Source organism: Ambystoma mexicanum, chromosome 13 (genome assembly GCF_040938575.1).
Source record: "Ambystoma mexicanum isolate Mex_15411 chromosome 13, UKY_AmexF1_1, whole genome shotgun sequence".
Classification (NCBI taxonomy): Eukaryota; Metazoa; Chordata; class Amphibia; order Caudata; family Ambystomatidae; genus Ambystoma; species Ambystoma mexicanum.
This window is the reverse complement of record NC_090938.1, coordinates 202,170,083-202,190,064: the sequence shown is the minus strand read 5'-3', so window position 1 is coordinate 202,190,064 and position 19,982 is coordinate 202,170,083. Positions and strand designations below refer to the sequence as shown.

At 45.9% G+C, this 19,982-nt stretch overlaps 1 protein-coding gene across 1 annotated transcript in view; it reads right to left on the bottom strand.

Moving 5' to 3' along the window:
- CACNA1S (calcium voltage-gated channel subunit alpha1 S) overlaps nt 1-19,982 on the bottom strand; it is a 596,588-nt gene that overhangs the window by 400,626 nt on the left and 175,980 nt on the right. The window contains exon 3 of the mRNA XM_069633644.1: nt 8,755-8,894. Coding sequence (XP_069489745.1) covers nt 8,755-8,894 — 140 coding nt within the window. The remainder of the gene's footprint in view (nt 1-8,754; nt 8,895-19,982) is intronic.

Below are 19,982 nucleotides of genomic sequence, written 5' to 3'. Positions count from 1 at the left end.
ACTGCCCATTTCTGTGGGCAGCGATGGAGGCATCCAACGTTTCCCAGTCGGAGGAGGAGACAGAGAGGGAGCCCCCCTCTGTTCGCCCAATCGAGTGCCTGTTCAGCGCGGTGTAAGGCATGCAGGTGTTCCACTACGGCAGCAAAGAGCTTTCTTACGAAGACCTTCCCAACCATGGGCTCTGTTTTGGCATTGTTACAAGTTGCCTTGGAAACTATTCAGGTCACGTAAACGTGCTAGTCAGCTGATCGGACGTGCTTCGCTTACACGGAAGCCACGCCCCCTTGTTCCTTAAAGCCTTCAGCCGCGGGAATTTCGTTGCTGCTAATTGTACGTTACTACGTGCCTTTTCATATCCCGCCTACGGCATTGTTTGCCTTCCTCGGATTACCCTCCGTGAACCTTTGACTCTGAACTCTCGTTACCAGACCTCGGCTTTGTACTCTGATTCTGTTTATCTGGATTACCCTAAGGACTTGTTGCCACGGTAGTTTACCTTTACTGCCGTTAAACCGCAGGAGCCTCCCCGCTCAACCTTCAGTTTCTACGGGCTCTGCGGTTCTTCACTTCCGCTCAAAACTGAACTCCAGTTCTCATTCATATTACGTTTGCACAAACGCCCTTGTTTTCCATCTGGAGTCTCCAGCTCTACGATTTTCTGAGATCCGCTTCAGCATGACATTGCTTGGTTCTTTCTTCCTGTTCAATCTGAATCATCTATTTGGACTATGAGACCATTCTTACCAGTGCTGCTTATCAAGGACTTCCTTTGCTCCAACTACCTGATTAACTGTTTGTTCTTTCTACTGAAGTGCATTTACGAACGCTTTCCAGGACATGCACCAACCCGGCTCTAGTGTGTCCCTCGTGCCGTTCGGGTTGTCCTCCCTATACTAACCTTCCCATTTATTATTTTTTCCTGTCGTTTTCATCAACCATTTGGATTTTGTTCTCTATTGAAACTGGTCCAGGATTTCCTCTCAGGTCTACTCATATACCTTATCTCAGGTACCGGCAGTTCTATTGTGTTTAATAGAATTAAAACTAAACAAGTTAGGCATAATACTCAAAACCTTTTCTGTATCTCTTGCAGTATTGGTCTGGGGGTATGCTCAATCCCGCTCTTTTGCATTATAGATTACTCTCTCTGTTCTTACATAAATAGCAGAGTGATACATCGTGAAAAAGAGCCCCTCTCGAAGAGGAAGCCTGATTCTTGAAATCAGGGGAACTGGGTTTTCAGAGACGTCTACGGCTCATCCTACATCTCGATCCAGGTTGGGGTCACGTACACCTTCCGGCTCGGTGAGTAACAGCGGGTCATTGCTTGTGGTTGACACGTTCTTCCTCTGGGGGCTGGACAGCTCAAGGGGAAGGGAGCATTGTGGACTGGTCGGGTGGCGGCTGTTGGTGCGCCTGCAGGTCATGCCTGCTCACTGCATCCTGAAGGAGTGTTGTTGAGCATGGGGAGTGCACAGAGAAAGGGCTGTGGGCCACTCTGACAGTCAAAGAAGCCCCACTGCAAATGCTTGTAGATTCAGGGTCACCCTACACCATGATGTCACCAGAGATATACACCAAGAGTTATGGTAAGGAATTATCCTCCAAAATTCCCTCTGACATAAGTCTGTATGCATATGGTTGCGCACCCATAAGGGTGCTGGGGTATGAAAGGGTCAAGATTGAGTTCAGGGTGCGCACAGTGGTGGGAAAGCTCTGTGTTGCCCACAAGGGAGACACAGTCCTTGGTTAGAATAACAATATAATAGATGTGTACCCCCTACGTCGCTGGCGAGAGGGGAAGCAACTAGTAGTCCTGGGTTAGGACAAGCAAGCAGCTTTAGAGATAGAGATACACCCTGGGAAATCAATTCCATGTTATGTGTAGAGGGCGGTGAAGGAACATTGTTCAGGGGTATTATAACTGCTGAGTATCTAAAAGAGGCTTTTTTCTCACTGTACTCTCTGAAGAGTTGGGATGGCTTAATGGTTTTCACACAAAATTGTGCTAAAGAGGGATGTGGTGCCCAAAACTCATGAAGTTAGGAGGGTGCCTGTGATGGCCAGGGATGGATTAAAAAGTGAACTCGCAAAATGTAAGAATGAAGGCATAATAGAATAGATTGAATGCTCTGAATGGTTGTCACCAGTGGTATTGGAGCACAACGCGGATGAAAATGTAAGAATGTGTGTTGACCTAAGAGAACTCAACGCAAACATATGGGTTGACCACCATCCCCTACCCAACATTAACGAGCTTCTGGCATCCGTAGGGAGTGCAACATGTTTCTCTACTTTTGACTTATCTTCTGCATACCACCAGATAAATCTGCACAAAGACAAAGACTCTCGTGATTTGATGTCTTTTGTCATGTCTTTTGGGGTGTATCGATTTTGTCCGATGCCCTTTGGATTAGGATCAGCATCTGCCATATTTCAGAGGCTCATTTAGACAGTATTTGGAGGTGTGCCAGGTGTTGAGTATTTCCAGGATAACATACTGGTATGGGGTAAAGATTGCAAGGAACATGATGAGAGAGTGATTGAGGTGATGCGTGTCTTGATGAGAAGTGGGTTAACTATGAAGTGGTCAAAGTGCCATGTGGGCATTCCAAATGTGACATACCTGGGTCACACACTGGATGAGAAGGGAATAAGCCCCAAGGAGGAGTGATTAGAGAGTCACCAGTGAACAAAGATCAGCTCAGATAATTTCTAGGGATGACCGAATATTACGTTAGATTGTTTTCCCTTACACGCAGAGAAAATGGTGAACATGCAAGCACTATTATACAATGTGCCCGGTTTGAGTGGACAGAGGCTTGTCAGAAAGAGTTTGTGGATTTGAAGAGTGATGTGGATCATGCCCCGTGCCTTGGTTCATTTAAGCCTAGTAACAGGACTGTGCTGACTGTGGATGCCAGCGATGCTGGTTTGGGGGCGGTGCTGGAAAAGTGGGAGAATGGGATAAGCCACCCAATAGCTTTTGCCTCTAGGGTGCTAAGGGATGCAGAGAAATGTTATGCCATCATAGAAAGAGAAACATTAGCCGCTGTGTGGGCGTCAAAACATTTCAGGAAGTTTCTTTAGATCATTCCTTATGTGATCTGGACGGACCACAAGCCACTTATATTCGTGTTGACGGCAAAGGGGATGTCTTCAGTTTCCCCCAGGAATGCTAGATGGAAGGCTAACTTACAGGAATTCAACTTCAGAGTGAAACATATTCCAGGAGATAGAAATGCTGTGGCAGATTGTCTATCGCAGTTGCCTAGTTTGGTTAACAATGGTAAGGATTTGCAAGAGGATTTTGAGGAGAATAAAAAGATGGCCGTTGTGTTTCCTTCTGTAGACAAAAATGAGTGGGACATGGAGTGTACTGTTGATCCTGAATTGACAAGGATCAGACAGGGCCTGAGAGGCAGGGTACCTGAATTTAATTGTTAGGTAATAGGAAAGAGCTACGAGCATGTGTGCGTGAGTTGTCGGAAGGCCTGTGGGGCATTGAAAGAGGGAACAGATTAGTTCTTCCATGTAGTTTGAGACCCAAGTTGGTAAATTTGGCACATGAAGGACATTTGGGAAGGTAATTGACGAAGAGAAGGTTGTGTGATTCGTACTGGTGGCCGGGGATGGATGAGGCGGTTGAAATGGTTGTGAAAGATTGCACAGCGTGTACTGTAAGTGACAAACGTAAGATACGCAGAGCGCAGCCGTGTATCCCATGGATATGCCTGAGGATATGTGGTCAAAGTTGTCAATTGGCATTGTGAGGCCCATGGATGTGTTGGGCGGAGAGTTAAGATTTGTCATAGTTTTAGTTGATTATACCTCTCATTGGGTGGAAGCCACTGCATTTGAAATGGTCACGGCCGGGAAGATTGTGTCATTCCCGGGCAAGGTTTTTGACAGGGAAGGAGTGCCGGCCAGCATTGTGACTGACAATGGGGTGCAGTTTGAGTCGGGTTGCATGCATGAATTTATGAGGTATTTGGGCATACGGCACCACAAGACAGCACTATACAATCCATACGTGAATGGTTTAGTGGTGACTGAGGTGTTGTCTGATGCATGATGACACCATTGATTGTTACTGCTCATTACCCTTTTGAGCTCATGAGGGGCAGGAAACCTGGTTCTAAATTGAGAATTGCGGCTTTGAGAGGCGGTGTTCGTTCTGATGTTGACATGACTGAGGTGTTGGAAAGAGTGTGCTTGTAACAGGAAAGGGGAAAGGGAGAGACAGTTAGGAAGGAAGCCCCTTATTGTGTCAGTGGGTGATCGTGTTCAAGTAAATTATCCGTGGTTTGTGCCGAAAGGGGCCAGTGTGTACATGGATACCCGTGTTGTGGTGAGGGTAGGTGCATGTGGTACTGGATGACGGGTCCAGGTGGAGAAAAAGGAGGATTGTGGTAGTTAAGGGGGGGGGGTTGATTCTAGCCCAGTGGTTTTAGATGAAGTTTGTGATGTTCCATTTAGTGTTTCTAGTACCGATGAGGAAGGGAGAGGTGGAGGTGAAGGTGATATTAATGGGGCTTTGGGAAGTATGCTGGGTTCTGTTCCGTCTGTGTAGCTGAGTTTCATTCCACCTGAGCACGTGAATCAAGAAGGGGCCCAGGCTAATGAGGGTATTGTTTCGGGTCGCCCCACAAGAATTAGGCTACCACCCTTCAAGGAGCATAGTATGTGTACTCGGGGTCTAGGAAGGGAGGTACCGTTATTTGAACGTAATGGGTGTCTGTGCGTGGTGAGGGTGTTGCTGATTGGCATGTTTCTGATAAAGTGTTTGTTTTGCTATTGTGTTAACGTCTGTTCATGCATTGCATCCATTTTCGTTAGATAGTAAGTTCTTATTAGGTTTTCTTTTCATTATGCCATACAAATGCATTTGGATAATTTGACATTTATTGTTGTGCTTTTGTTTCCTCCCCGCTTTGTTATCATTCTGCTCTTCCATGGGATGGAGAAGTGTTGTAATGGAATCTTGGACTGTTTACCCATGTCCAAGGTTAGACATTTTGTGTCACTCGTTTTGCTGGGTTGAGAGCTGCAGGGCGCCGGTGTTCGTCCACAATAAACCTTCAGTTACACCCTCATTGTGCCTTCCTTAATTTTTTCAAAAACCTATTGCCAATCCTTACGACTAATTTACAAATAATGTGGGGTAATATTCATGAAATAGAAAGAAGTGTTCACAAAATAATATGTCAGGATGCTGGCCTCCCTTCCCCTCGTATTCAGCCCGGGACAAAGTAGGTCACTTGAGCTAAGCACACACTCTCGTTTCTGCAGCACAAGGATATAGTTCAATTTTCCCAGTTCAGAACCTTCTGTGTTCAAGTCTCTTTACTTCTTGCAAGTCTCTTGACACAGAGGGCCTGTACCAAGAACAATATGCAAACGTTATTTTCCCTTCACCAATATTCAACTCGGGTATTCACCCTGCATCCCCCTCAGCTGGGATCAGATCCTTTTCAACACAAAAGTTGAACGCTGGACCCCCCCTCTTCTGGGCTCAGATGCTTTTCAAAACAAGGTTCAGATAATTAATTTTCAAGTGACTCACGGTTCACCCTGGATCCCCCTCTCCCAGGCTCAGATCCCTTCCCTTTGTTCAATTAGTCTCCCTCAACCAGGGTCGGACCAATTGCGATGTACATTAATCTATCGAAAACCTTCGAATGTGCACAGTTTTAGCTTGACCCATTGTATGACCACTTCCATCTCAACATTTCTTTCCTCTCACACTCAGCATCAGTTGGATACCTAACAGAGATTTTTGAATGAGCACTCATGTGGAGCCGGACCACTCTGTGCATGGTATCTTTTCTTGGCCTCCCAAACTTTGATTATAAATTTCACTAATACCTTTGGCTCATCACAAACGCTTCACAAACTGTTCTCTTCATAGAATGTTGCCACTTGCAACCTTGGTTCAAAACACAAGCTGGTTTGGTATCAGTCTCTCCGACTCACCAGCTGTGCTGTCTTTTCTGACGCCACTTTGTTGTAGGAGCCAAGGACAGTACCATGGCAGCAATCACTCCTCCCCACCTTGGTTATCAATGGGAAGAGCCCCAGGAATCTCTGACAAACTCTACAGGTTTGAATAGCCTTAGTTCTTGGTTTCTGGTTTCTCCAAGGCTCACCAAAGTAATGGTCTTTACAGATCAAGGGTAATCCCCCTCTGTGTAACCCTTTCTGGTCTCCCCGTCTTTTTCAGTGTACTAAACTGCCATCTTGGAACAGCTGTTTCCACGTGTGTTTTGCCTCGCTCAGAGTGTGCTTTCGTGCTCTGCTTTTTATTCATATGGGAAAGTGTTATGAAGTCAGGTGTGTGTAATGATCCGTAATTGCCTGATCTTGCCTGACCATAGTGATGGGTCATGTCAGGTATACAGCTCTGGGGTTAGTCCGTTGTCGCTCACAGTGAACTGCCCATGAGTAAGTGTTCCTGTCGGAAAAGACTCCCAAGCATACTCTTTTCTCCCTGGTATACCACTGTCCTGCTGATAATTGTTGTCCTAAGGTGAAAGGTTCCTATCTTTGTGTGGGATTGAGCAAGGGCCATGAGTCTATATCTATCAATGTTTGCATTAATGATTGTTCACCGCAGGTCCATGGGCAGAGGACTGAAAAAGGGGGAACACCATTTTGTCGACAGGAGGCCAAGTAATGACAGCCTCCTGTTCAGTATGGTAACTCCCAAGCATGTGTTTCTCCAACTCCTCCAGTGCTTGGCTGATGTGTGTTGCACGATTTCCTCCTTCTCCATGACAGGCTGTGAACCACAGGTAAACGTAAGAATGCTGTACCGTGCAGATTGCGATTACGGCTTCTGGTCCCACTCCTGCTCCAAACCCTGGAGCTGCAATACCGATCTTGGTTGGTAAACTGATGGCGTCAAGGCCTCTCCCAGTGACTGTAGCCTATTATTTCTTGTTTGTTAGGGTGGTTCTCAATGGCTTTACCTATAAAATCCATAATAGGGATGAGAACCTGGGGATCCACTTCATATGCCCTCGGGAGTTGGCATTACTTTAGACGGTGACCTTTCCCTGGCACGTGCCTCACTTCCTGTCCTCAACATTGGGACTCCTTTAAAGTTAATGAAAAAAAAATGCATTTTCAGAATGGTTTTACCGCCCCACTAATGGTAAACTGATCTTCTTTGTGGGCCTGTTAGGATACTATATGCGGTAACAGTAAACACCCAGTGCAATATTCCCGACTCCCAATAATCCACTTACTAACACCATTTAATAACATTAAAACCATAGGAGCACCATTCTCATTGGCATCAAGGTACATTCTTCCAAACATTACAGCCTATTGGGTTCAAAGCGTAACGATGCAATTTTCAAGAATTCAGAACTTCCTATATTCTAAAATGCCCAAATAACTCAAAGGTTCTCCAACCAGGAACAGGCAGCTTCAGACCAAAATTATATTATGCTATCTTGGTTGCTTATTAAGCACTACCACAGTTCTGAGGGCACTTGAAAGCACAGAGGATGACAAGTAGAAAGCGAGGGGGAAAAGAAGAAAGCAAAGGAGGGAGGCAGAGGATGTGAGCCTTCGTTTGGCTGTAGTATGCATGCACTGTAGTATACAGAAATATGCAGAAATTCCAGAACAAAATCAGTATGCATACATCCTCAGTACACAGAGTGTGCAGCAACGTATCGGTGCTTCGAGGATGGCTTCCAAGGTCCCGCAGCCTCACAACTACCATGAATACATTATTGTATAGGTAGGAATTCCTGGTTACCTTGCTGCATTTAGTTTTATTTGAGTCTTGTGATTACAAGAATTTACAAGCTAGATGCAGTGTCTGAAAGAGGGTTTTTTAAGAGCTCTCAAATCGAATCCTACAGTCAGTTCCAGACGAGCAGGCAACAGCCTCGAAAATTTAGCAACTATTGAACTCTCAACCATACGGCCATCAAGTTTCAACCTTTCATTCTCCAATCCAAGACCCTGACTACTTTTCTTGCCTTGAGAAGGAACCTTAGGGTTCGAAACATGTGTCGGCTGACCACTCGTTGGACTAATTGTCTACCCTATGCATATTAAAAAACACTCTTTCAGACACTGCATCTAGTGTGTAAATTCTTGTAATCACAAGACTCTACGAAAACTAATCGCAGCAAGGTAACCAGGAATTCCTACTCTCTCATTATGAAAGGTGTTAGGTTCACCTTTTCACACGTGTGACCTTGCACGGAACAATTAGAGACAACCAGAATACAACCTGAGCTCAGCACAGGAGTGTTCTGTCCTAGAGCCCACTTTTTCCTCATCTTATTGTATAGGTAGATGAGTTGGTGGCACTGGGAAAACTCTCAGTCATTGGTGGGTTTGCTTTCTAGGTTCCTCCTGAAGTGAGGGGCAATGTCCTGCTATACCAGCAGCCCTTGTTATCTGTCAGCCAGTCAGTCCTTGGGGTGCCTGTGTCTTATTGCAGGGGCTGGGCCCTCTTAAACTGTTGCCATTCACCTCTATCTGTATAGATGCCACCTCCTTTTCAAACTCCATTCCAAAGCTGCAGTGGCCCATGTATGTTAACTGAATGTGTAGGATGAACCCCACTTTACATAGGAGACAAGTTCAGTGGATTGTGCTCTTCTGGGACCACGACTGCCGGGGTATGGGGGGACCGCACAAATGACCATGAAAAAGTGTGGATCCCTACTCGTGTCTGCATGTGTCACTGACGCCAAGCCCTGCAAACCATGCTGAAGAGGCACCTACCCTACAAAGACTATGGTGAAGTCCATTACGTTCCAGCCGTTCCGCAGGTAGGCGTCCGTGTGGAACAAGAACCCATACGCCACGATCTTCACGAAGGCTTCCATGGTGAAGATGATGAGGAAGAGATATTCCACTTTCTCCTGCATGGGGGATGAGAAAGAGAGAATGGGAAAATCATAACAAGCAAAGTAGGTCTCCTAGAAAAGGCACTGGGAGCAACACGACTTCCTTCTGAATGGACGGACTGGCTGCTATGTTGAAGCAGATTCTCAAGTGCTCTGTGATACCTCTAGAAGGTTTATGGTCATTGCATCGAATTCCTTGCATCTAAATGCATTTGAATAACATTTTTCCCGTCTAAAAAATGTTCATCAAATGCATTTTTTTGGGGGGGGGACCCCCACAAACCCCCATTGTTTACCCTTTAAAATCCTCCTGAACAAAAATTAACCCTTTACCCCCCAAAAACATGCATTGATGCACATATTTCGATGGAATGGCATTAGATGGAATGGCATTAGATGCAATGACCAGATACCTTCTAGCACTGTGTTTTGACAGAGTTTTACACGAAGTTCAGTTTTTTTTAAACCCCGATGGTGCACCATAATATGCAATAGTCTTGGTGCCCAATAATTTGTCTCCAGCAGCAGGCGGAACTTATTTTCTTTTGTTCACAATGTTTTCTAAACTATTATCTTCAGATGATTAGAGAAAAGACGTAGACTTGTGACACATACTTTGTCATGAACAACTAGGGAGCGCAACAAGACATAGGTTCACTTGCCTTTTGGTGAATCTGGGGGAGGGATTGGCGTAAACGAAATAGGGGATTTTTCTTACATTATTATGACTTTTTTGAGCTGTTGGTAAAAGGCACCAAGCACTGTCCCTCAAAATTACCTGCATAAATATTCTGAAACAGTGAATTGTGAAAAATTAATCTATGTTAGAATTCAAAATTGAAAACTTCGAATTGTAGGAATCTCCAGTGTAGATCATTAAAATAAAAAATAAATGTATTTCAAAATCAAGGCCACGCCAGTATAGTTGGAACAGGTTTCTTTGGACAAATACTGCAGACAGTAATTGGAACCACCCAAGGAGGGATTTCCAAAAATTGTCCCAATTGCAGATTTACCAGTGTCGCATTGGGAACCATATTGGTATTTCTAGAATACCACTAGCGGTATGACAGAAATACCATTAGCTGTATCTTTCTTAATTTTTAAATCTATCCATTTCCACCATTATTTTGATGGAAGAAATGGATAGTGTCTACTAATAGTTCATACAATGGCTGTCTATTTTTTTTAATGGAGAAAATGGTAATTTCTAAATCTTTTATGCATTACTATGAAAAGTGATGAGAGATGCCCACTTTATAAGTTTGCAGTTATATTTCAACTCTCCATCCGTTCTTATCCTTCTGGATCTTTCCTCTGCCTTCAACACAGTCAATCATGCCACCCTGACAATTCGGCTCTGTGACACCCTTGGCATTACGGGCCTGGGACTTGACTGGTTGACCTCATTCCTCTCTGACTGACATTCCCAGGTTCAACTGGGCCCTTTCTCTCCCTTAGCACAATCGTCACCTTTCAATGTAGTGGAGACGACACGCAGCTCTCATTCAAGCTTCCCCCTACTGCCTCTACTTCCCCCTCTCTCATCCCTGTCTGACTGTGATTCAGGCATGGTGTGCTTCCAATGATATATGCCTTAATGCCAGTAAGACTGAGATCCTTCTCATTGGGACCCCAGGTCCCTCCTTCCCTCCTACCCTCTGGCAGTCCTCTATGGGACCCTCCCCTCACCCTCTTGTGAGGCAAAAAACATTGGTGTCATCTTTGACTACTCTCTCTCCTTCTCTCCTCACATATCGGACGTTGCCAAGAAGGCCCATTATCAGCTGCACCCCCTCAGAGGAATTCTCCCTTTCCTCTCCTTCCCTCAAGAAACTCGATGTCTCCAGAGCTCTGGTCCTCTCTATGCAGGACTACTGCAACAGCCTCTTCCTCAATCTTCCTTTATCCTCCCTTTGCCCATTCAACTAATCCAGATGAGGACTGCAAGGCTTATCCTTGGCCTCAAACCCAGGGACCGCATCTCACCAGCCCTAAAATCTCTCCACTGGCTCCCAGTTGATGCTAGGATGAAGTTCAAGACCCTCTGCATCATCCACGAGGCTTTCTGGGACCTGGAGCCTCACTACATTTGACTCTCTCTCCCTAAATACTTTTGCTGCTAGAGCCTTTGGTCTTCTATCTCCAACTTTCTGCAGATCGGACGCTTCGCTAAGCTGAGAGTGGGGGGTAGATCTCTCTTCTCACTTCTAGGTTTCTTCACTTGTGTACTGTGCCATTGTGGGTTGGGTTTCTGCACTGTACTTTGAACTGCAGCTGTTTTCTCTAATGTATTGACATTGTGTTGTTCTCTCTACAGTTTTTCATTGCATTGCCTGCATTCTTTACTTCTAGGTTCCTTGTTGTGTATTGTGCTTTGTTGATGGTTGATGGTTCTGTATTGCAACTGATTTTGTAGGTCCGGTGTTCCTTGTTCTGTGTTGTACTCCCCTCCCTGTTGTGTCCCCACTTGTGCCTCCCTCCTGTCTGCCCCAAGTTCTACCCCTGCATTCCCCTGCTTGGGCTTCCCTCTCCCTTCCCTGCCACCTCTTTTGGTCCTGCACCCTCCATGGTGCTCTCTGTCTCAACTATCTTCTCTAACTGCTAATATATGAAATATCCTATCCCTCTCACTAAGTCTGGCAGGACAAAGCTCAAAAGGGAAACCTGGTCTCCAACCCAGGACTATCTATTGCTGATACCTACACCAGTGCTTCCACCAGACAGACCCTTACCGACATCCACTTTGTTGGTCCCTCTCCAGGCCTATGGAACCCCATATGGTCTCTGTTCTCTCCTTTTTCCTCTTCTCCCATTAAAGGTGGCACCCGGTGGTCAGCCCTCCATGCCCCCTTCCACTCCTCTAAGACCATCATTAATGTCTACTTAAATGGCAGCCATCAGGCCAATCTCCTCTTTTTGATAGATGCTTCCCCACCTTATCCACTTCCGTTCTTCTCCTGCTATTCCTACTTACCCCTCTCTGGCTCCTCTAAAGCCTCCTTCCTCCGCCACCTCTCCGGCACTCTCTGCTGCTTCTTTGGTCACCCTGTTGCCTCCTTCCACTGTAATCTCTCTGGCACTTTCTTCTTCCTCTCTGACTTCCCTGCCATCTCCTTCCTCCTCTGCCCATCCTCCGGCATGTCCAAAACTTCTGCAGGGCGTACCTTTATCCTGTACCCCTCCACGGAAGTCCTTCAAAGGCGGCAACCTGTTCCACATTGTTACTTTCAACTCTCGATCCACTGTCAACATTCCTCTGACATCTGCCGTCTCCTGGAAGAGCTTGATTTGCATGTACTCAATCTCACCGAGACTTGGTTCACGGCCAGCTCTTTCATGAGTTTTGACACTCGCCTTCCCGATGGCTACAAGATACTCTCCAAACCCAGAACCAACCGTCTCGGCGGGGGTGTAGCCTTGATTTTCCCGGAGTGGGTTTCTGTTTATGTCATTCCAACGCAGGACTACTCCTCCTTTCCATGCCTGGTCTGTAGGTTCTCTATCTTTCCTGGCCTCTCTCTCTCTCAATGTGGCCTCTATCTACAGGCCCCCTGGTCAGGTCACCCTCTTCCTCTCTGAGTGGGATGACCTCTCCCCCTCCCTCCTTGCCTCTACCTCTAAACTTCTCCTCGGAGACCTGAACATCCACCGGGATGCTACTAGCCCCTCTTCGGGGCTCTTTCGCAACCTCTGCAACAATCTCTCTCTCGCAAGTCTTCCCTCTTGCCTGATTCACTCTGCAGTGCACACCCTGGATGTTCTGATCTCCTCAGACCCCCCTCTCGAACCCTCTAACCGCTCCTCTCTCTTGGAGTGACTACTTTCTCCTCTTCTCCCACCTCTCTCTCTACCCCTCATGTCAAGCCAACCCCAGCACTGCCACCTACTGTCTCTGCCATCTGACCCATGAATCGTGCGTCAGTTTAGGCTTTCGTTGGTTTTGATTTTGGGAATTTATAAAGCGCTCAAAACAGAACAAACCGTATAATGGGGCAGATGACTTTTGCTGAAGCGAATATCCAAAATTATAATAGTATCACATTCCATCCATAAGTGCAGCACAATTGCATCCAAAGGACGCAATTGTTGCTACTTTCCCGCCTCCTTCTACACCTTTGGCTGACTCACACCCTGACACAGTCCTATCTAACCGTCATCTCTCAATCTGTAACACTCTTGATGCCCTTGCCCCTGTCATGAGGATCCGTTTGAAGCCCAAATCCAAGTGCAACTGTTGGTATGATTCCAACTGCACCACCTTAAACGCAAGTGTAGGGTGGCTGAGAGGAAGTGGAGGGCACCAGGCACACCCTCTGACAAACTGGCCTGCCGCCTGCTCCAAAGGCACAACAGACGCTCAAGAAGAGAGCCTACATCCGAGACCACGTCTCTGCAGCATCTAACAACTCGGCCAAATGTTTAAAAATCTGCAAGGAGCTGGCCAATCCTGCTGCAGTCTCTACCTCTCCCGTTTCCTCCCAGTCCCTCTGCACAGACCTGGATTCTCATTTTACCACTAAAACTCAGGACATCCTGTCCACTCTCTCTTCCTCTACCTCCTCTTCCATCTCCTCTACCACCCCAGGCCCATCTTTGGCTGTTTCCTCTCCTCCTTTCCCCTGTTCACCCCTGATGATGTTTCTAGGCAAGTCCGATTTATGAAAGTCTTGTCAAAGCAGGTTCTCCCCAACTCATCCAGAACCATCAAGGACCACATTGACACTCTTGCTCCAGCCTTGGTAGTTTCTGCAGTCACTCCTTTGCCACTGGAACCTTTCCCGCCCCTCTTGAGCACTCCCTTGTGCACCCCCTTCTAAAGAAGCCCTGTGCCATTCCTGCCTCTCCGGCTAACTATCTCCCGATGTTCATCACTCCTTTCCTGGGCAAACTCCTGGAAAAGATGGACATCTCCCAGCTTAATCTGCATACTGAATCTGTTGGTTGTCTGCACGACCACCAGTCTGGCTTCAGAGCTGCCAGAAGCACGGAAATTGCTCTCCTGAACACCTGTGAAGACTTGCTCTCTAGTCTTGACACTAATCTTCCTTCTGTCCTCATTCTCCTCAATCTATCCTCTGCTTTTGACATGGTCAACCATGCCATCCTGCTCAATCGCCTCAGTGACAACCAGGGTATCACTGGTCAGGCCCGGGCCTGGTTGACGTCCTTTCTCATTGACAGACCCTCCCAGGTCCAAATGGGTTCTTTCCTCTCTTCTATCTCTCTCTCTACTTGTGGTGTTCCCCAGGGGTCTAACCTTTCTCCCTTGTTTTTCAGCCACTTCCTGGCACCTCTTGCCCACTGCATCGCTACATTCTGCTCTAACTTTCAGCGTTATGCAGATGACACCTTCAGGCTCCCCTAAGCCATCTCTGCTCCTTCTCTCATACCAGACTGTCTGGCCGCAATACAGGAATGGTGTGCCACCAATTATCTCTGCCTTAATGCCAGTAAGACCGAGATCCTCCTCATCGGTACACCTACTCCCTCCTTTCTTCTCTCTCTCTGGCTGCCCACACTGGGCCCTCTTCCTGCTCCTACCTGTGAGGCTAAGAACCTTGGTGTCATCTTCGACTCCGCACTCTCCTTCTCTCCTCACATCTCTGACGTCTCTAAGAAGTCACACTATTAGCTGCACCTTCTCAGAGGTATTTTGTCTTTCGTCACTTTCCCCCAGAAGCTCACGGTCTCCAGAGCCCTGGTCCTGTCTAGGCTGCACTATTGTAAACCGGCTCTTTCTAAATCTGCCGGTCTCTACTGTTCGACCTTTGCAATTTATCCAGAACCGGACTGCAAGTCTTGTCCTTGGCCACAAGCCCAGGGATTGTATCTTTCCAGCTCTGAAATCTCTTCACTGGCTCCCTGTGGCTGCAGGGATCAAGTTGAAGACCCTCTGCAGCATCCACAAGGCTTTCTGGGGCCTGGGACCGCACTACCTCCAACTTTCTCTTCCAAAACATCTTCCTTCTTGAGCTCTGCGCTCATCCACCTCCAACTCTCTGAGGCTCAGACACGTCTCCAAGCAGAGAGTGGGGGGCAGATCTCTTTTCTCGGATGGGGCCTCCCTCTGGAAGAGCCTCCCTGCCTCTCTCTCAAACTTGAGCAGAACCACCTCCGGTTCCGGAAGCAACTCAAGAATTTCCTTTTCGCTTCCGCTTTCTCTCTTCCTCTCTTCCTCTCCCCTGCTGATGTCCATGACTGCTCCGCACACTGGTCAATTGGCCACCGACTGAGCTCGGGCCCAGGTTCCTGCATGTCCAGTTGCTCTCGCACTGCCTCTGGGCTCCCCTAGCACTTAAGGGTCTGGATCTGCAACCCTACAGTCCCCTCTCCCTGCACTTATGAGCCACCCTCCGGCAGCACATATTGAGTTACCTGCACTTCTCCACTCCCTTTTCCCTGCACTTGCGCGATCCGAATGACACAAGGTCTGGTAAGATTGTTTATTTTGTCCTCCTTCTTTTTCCCCCTCCTTGTCTTGTTGCGCCTATAAACACTTGTGTACAAGCGCATCATAAATGACACATCATATCATATCTCCTCTGCAGGAGCCTCCCTCTGGAATGGTCTCCCTGCTCCTCTCAGGCTTGGACCAGATCTCCTTAAGTTCCGAAAGCTCCTCAAGACCCTCCTTTTCAATTCTTCCTTCGCTTTCTCCCTCCCCTGTTAACACCGCTGTCTGACAGGCTGGCTGGTTCCCTCAGAGTTCTACACAACCCTCCACTTTTTGTCTTGTGGCACTTTGAAACACCATTTTTGTTGGATAGGCACCTTACAAATATCCAATAAATACAAACACAAATATGTCGTTTGCCACAATATAATATTTTTTGTTCATTTTTCAGTATTTACTTATTATGTACGTGGGAAGAAAGCGATCAAGGCAATATGTTAAATTTGCTATCACGTAAACATCTTTAAAAAATTAATTTCTGCACGGCCATTTGTGCTATTTATTTCATCACCTCCTGTATATTCAAACACCATCTCAATACCTTCTCTACATTCACTATAGTTGCTTAAATAGACCCACACATACCATTAATAGACTTAGAAAAAAGACTTCCATCCACAGGGTGGTACTGCCTACCACAAAGAAGGCTAGATACAAACTGCAATACAATGACAAATAATTGGCCCTAAAATGGCCGCTCACTGAAACACACAGCAGTGCTGACAATCAAAGGACTAGATCTACTGCCACTGATAAGTCAGCCGATCTGTCTACGCATTTGATGTATTCGTTTTGGCTCAAACTTTAAGAAACCTAAAGTGAGCCAAAAATACAACTGAGGATATTAAAGTCAACATAGAGTAATCTGATCAGACGCTTGTGAGAATTAGGCAACTGAAAAAGATTCAGATGAGCACGTCAGGCATCATGCCATTACGGACCATGGCACATGGGCCATGACATATGATAATCTGTGCAGCCTTTTGTGGGGAAACATTAAATCAGTTGCATTGAGTGAGCATTCATTGAATTGCAGCTTTCTATGAGCAAACACGATATTCCTGTTCACATTCTAAAGTGGGGGTTACCTCCTTTTGAGCGACAGGAAAATAATGCACACTGTTTCACAAGTTGATTTGCTAGTATAGGGAGCCAAATGAATATAGAAATTGCAACCTTTGTCCCGCTGGTTGACAATGTGGACAAGCCAAGCAGAAACAAATTGAGATTCATGGGACTTTAGGAATCATCTGAAGTGATGAACTCCTGCGGCAGTGCACCCTGCAGATACTCAAAGATGAAAACTGCACAAGATTGGGACCAACAAGTTCCAAATGTGCCTTTCTGATAAAGAGGTTAAGCTGCGTCATCAAATATTAGATGCTACAAGATGTAGTGGCATTGACTTCAACATTTTGCATCAAGAAAAGGGAAGTATGTGGCACAAATCTTTGCATATTAGGGTATTTATGTTTAATGCAAGGGGAATACGTACCTACTAAACATACAGTCTTCAATTGCTGATATGCGTACTGGGTTCTTGTTTAAAAACACAGAAAACAACGTTCTCCTTACTGTCACCAGCCTTCTCCTCCCTATAACCACCTCTTGTGAAATCACCTGCCGCCTTACGATCTTCATTTATTTCTGTACTGTCATCAACCTCCTCTATGATATGATATATGATACGATATGATATTTTATTTAAATTGCGCTCGTACACAAGTGTTTCAGAGCGCGACCAAGCAAAGTGAGTGATAAAGGGGAGAACAAAAATACGATCTTACTAGGCCCAGTGACATTAAGAATGTGCAAGTGCATGGAAAAGGGAAAAGGGGGAAAGTGTGTGGAGGGGGAGAAGTGGAAAGTGCGGACAGAGGAGAGAACAGAATAAGTAATAAGTGGGATAAATAAATAAATAAATGCACACAAAAAGGTTGTGCAGCCAGCAAGTGGCAAGTGCATGATTAGTCAGATAGGGTATATCTGATAAGTGCAGAGGAAGAGTGGGGGACTGTATGGGTACAGATACAGGACCCAGTGCCAAGGGTGGCCAAGAGGCAGTGTGGGAGGGAGGCAGGGTGTGCAGGTACCTGGGCCCGAGGGACAGAGGGTGGCCAGTTGCACGGTGCAGAGAGAGGGAGAAACAGATCAGCAGGGTAGAAGAGGGGCAAAGGCAGAAGCGAAGAGGAAGGTCTTGAGGTGCTTCCGGAACCGGAGATGGTTCTCCTCAAGTTTCAGGGTGGCCGGGAGGCCTGGAATGACAGCGGTTACAGGAGGACACTAGAGAAAAGACTTGATCTTGTCCAGAAAAGGTGTTGTTCACCAAGAAACTTGGGATCTTTCCTTTTCCTCCAGCTGGTTAATTTCACTCCAATTAAAGTTGGTCACCGGGCATCATTATACCCTTATGTGTCTGAGAGGATTAACTTGATTTTTTCCAAAATTTGCTTACAATTACTTGTCTCCTATCCAGTTGGCACTTGTACTCTGCACGGTGTATAATGTGTGCTGTTTTCCATCTTCACATACAACTATCATCACGTTCCAGTAACACAATATCCTGAAAATGCAATCAGGCCTGCCAACAACTTAGCACAGAGATTAAACAGAGCCAGAAATAGAAGAGACCACTGTGATGTGCCCAGCCCTTCACTGGCATCTCGTCCAATATGCATGCTTTTGGCGTAAACCAAATACAGAGCCAAAATTTGCACCAACTACATGCCGGCACATCTCAGCATCAACTTTTAGTGCAATAGCGGAGAAAAACTGTATCCCTCAAGAATTTCTCTGGCTTTCAGGATGAGCCCCGTGTATGCAAATGACGCCTGAGTTGAATCTATTAGAAGCACATTTTCGCCTATATTTTCATGTAACTGGTGATTTAGATCATGCTTAATGCCAGATTCCACAATATTCTAAGTTCCAGACTGGGGTGTAAGACACACGTTGCATTTCATAGACTTTATTGCAAGGTGAGCGAGTTGCGGCCGGGCTAGCCTCATGGCCTGAATATTCATGTTGTAGACCCTAAGTACCTGACCTGTTTTCATCTTCAAGGATCGGAGATGCGCACCCCTACACTAAAGTGTGGGCATGTGTATTGCACAATAATCAAAGATGACAGAGTCAGCATGGCTGCCCTTGGAACAACAATTGGGGCGCCATCAAATAATGCACTTTTTGGCTAAAGGTCTGTGTGGAATCCAGAAACAGGATCACTTGAGTGCAGTGGGCATTTATTAAACACGGTAATGACCATGTTTGAGGTGACCTTAGCCAGAAATTGTAGACCAAGCAACGATTTGAAATACCCAATCACTCTAGATATTAAATGGCCAATTTTCAAAAGTGATGTTACTAAGAAAATATTTTGATTTTGCTGTAACTGAGCTCTCTTCATTATAGTCGATATCCAGAGGAAGCCTGTTTCATCAAATTAAGTATTCCTAACAAGTTAATGACATCATCAATTAATAAAATCATTGATAATGTCACATGTTAAAGAATCATTTTCACTGCTATTGTTATCCTGAAAAGCACAACTGTATTTGATAATGAAAGAGATTAGTGCCCAATGCTTCTGCAAGGCCATGATATTGAAAGCGCTTAAAGCTAAGTTTTCTCTTCGACCTGCCACCTTGTTTGGCCCGCCACAAATATTTTAGAATTTTGTCGCGCAGTTGCAGGTACGGCCAAGGGTTACCGCAGCAGCGGGTACGTTCTCCTAGCGCCTTCAGTGTAAGTGTGGGAATGAATCATGAGATGTTTCTCAGAAAATTGATTTAAAGAGAACAGGTGATATTTTTGGCAAAGCTATACTGGTGTATTATGTAACTGGCAGAATATTCTGGGCTCTTACACCAGCAGCACCATCTGTAAGAAATAAAAGATGGTCAAGGATGACGTCAGCTTCAGCCAGGATTGCTGATCTGACCCCGGCCAGAAGAAGTCTGATCAGCAACAATGGCTGTGGGAGCGTTCCTGCTGCCCCTGTACTGACATGTCTACTCATACCTTTTATGCATGTCGTCTATCGGTACCTTCACTCGGGACACTGTTTGATGTTTGGGAGGGAACGACATTGGCTTGCATCAAAAACACGATATTGCATAAAAATGGCACCGCCTTGAATATGCCACGATGACTTGATAGTTGAACTTCAATCAGCTGGACCAGGGGCGTTGGTAAGGAAAATATTAAATTACAGGGACGCAAGTACTCCAGCCCGCTCAACCCTCATTTTCAAAAGAATTCTCTCTGTTTAGGCGGAATTGCTGGATATTTGACACGTTGGTTTGTTTGTTTATTTATTTATATGGCGCACCGGACCAGAAGGTATGAGGGCGTAAGCATTACAGCTATATTCTCAGCTTAGTTGCAGTTCAGTACATTATTTACATTATTATACATTGTTATCCAAGGGCACAGTGAGTAAATGCAGTTACAGAGACAGTAGAATTACGACAGAGTTCCAGGTTGAGAAATTTTTATAGTAGTTACAGGGTGTCGGTTATTGGTCTTTGTACTTAAGCCACTGGATATAGTACGCCTAAATTGGTGGTAGGTTTGTGGTGCTCTGACGGAGGGTGGTAGTGTGTTCCACTGTTAAGCTGCTTTCACCTGGAAGCTATTGCCGCCCA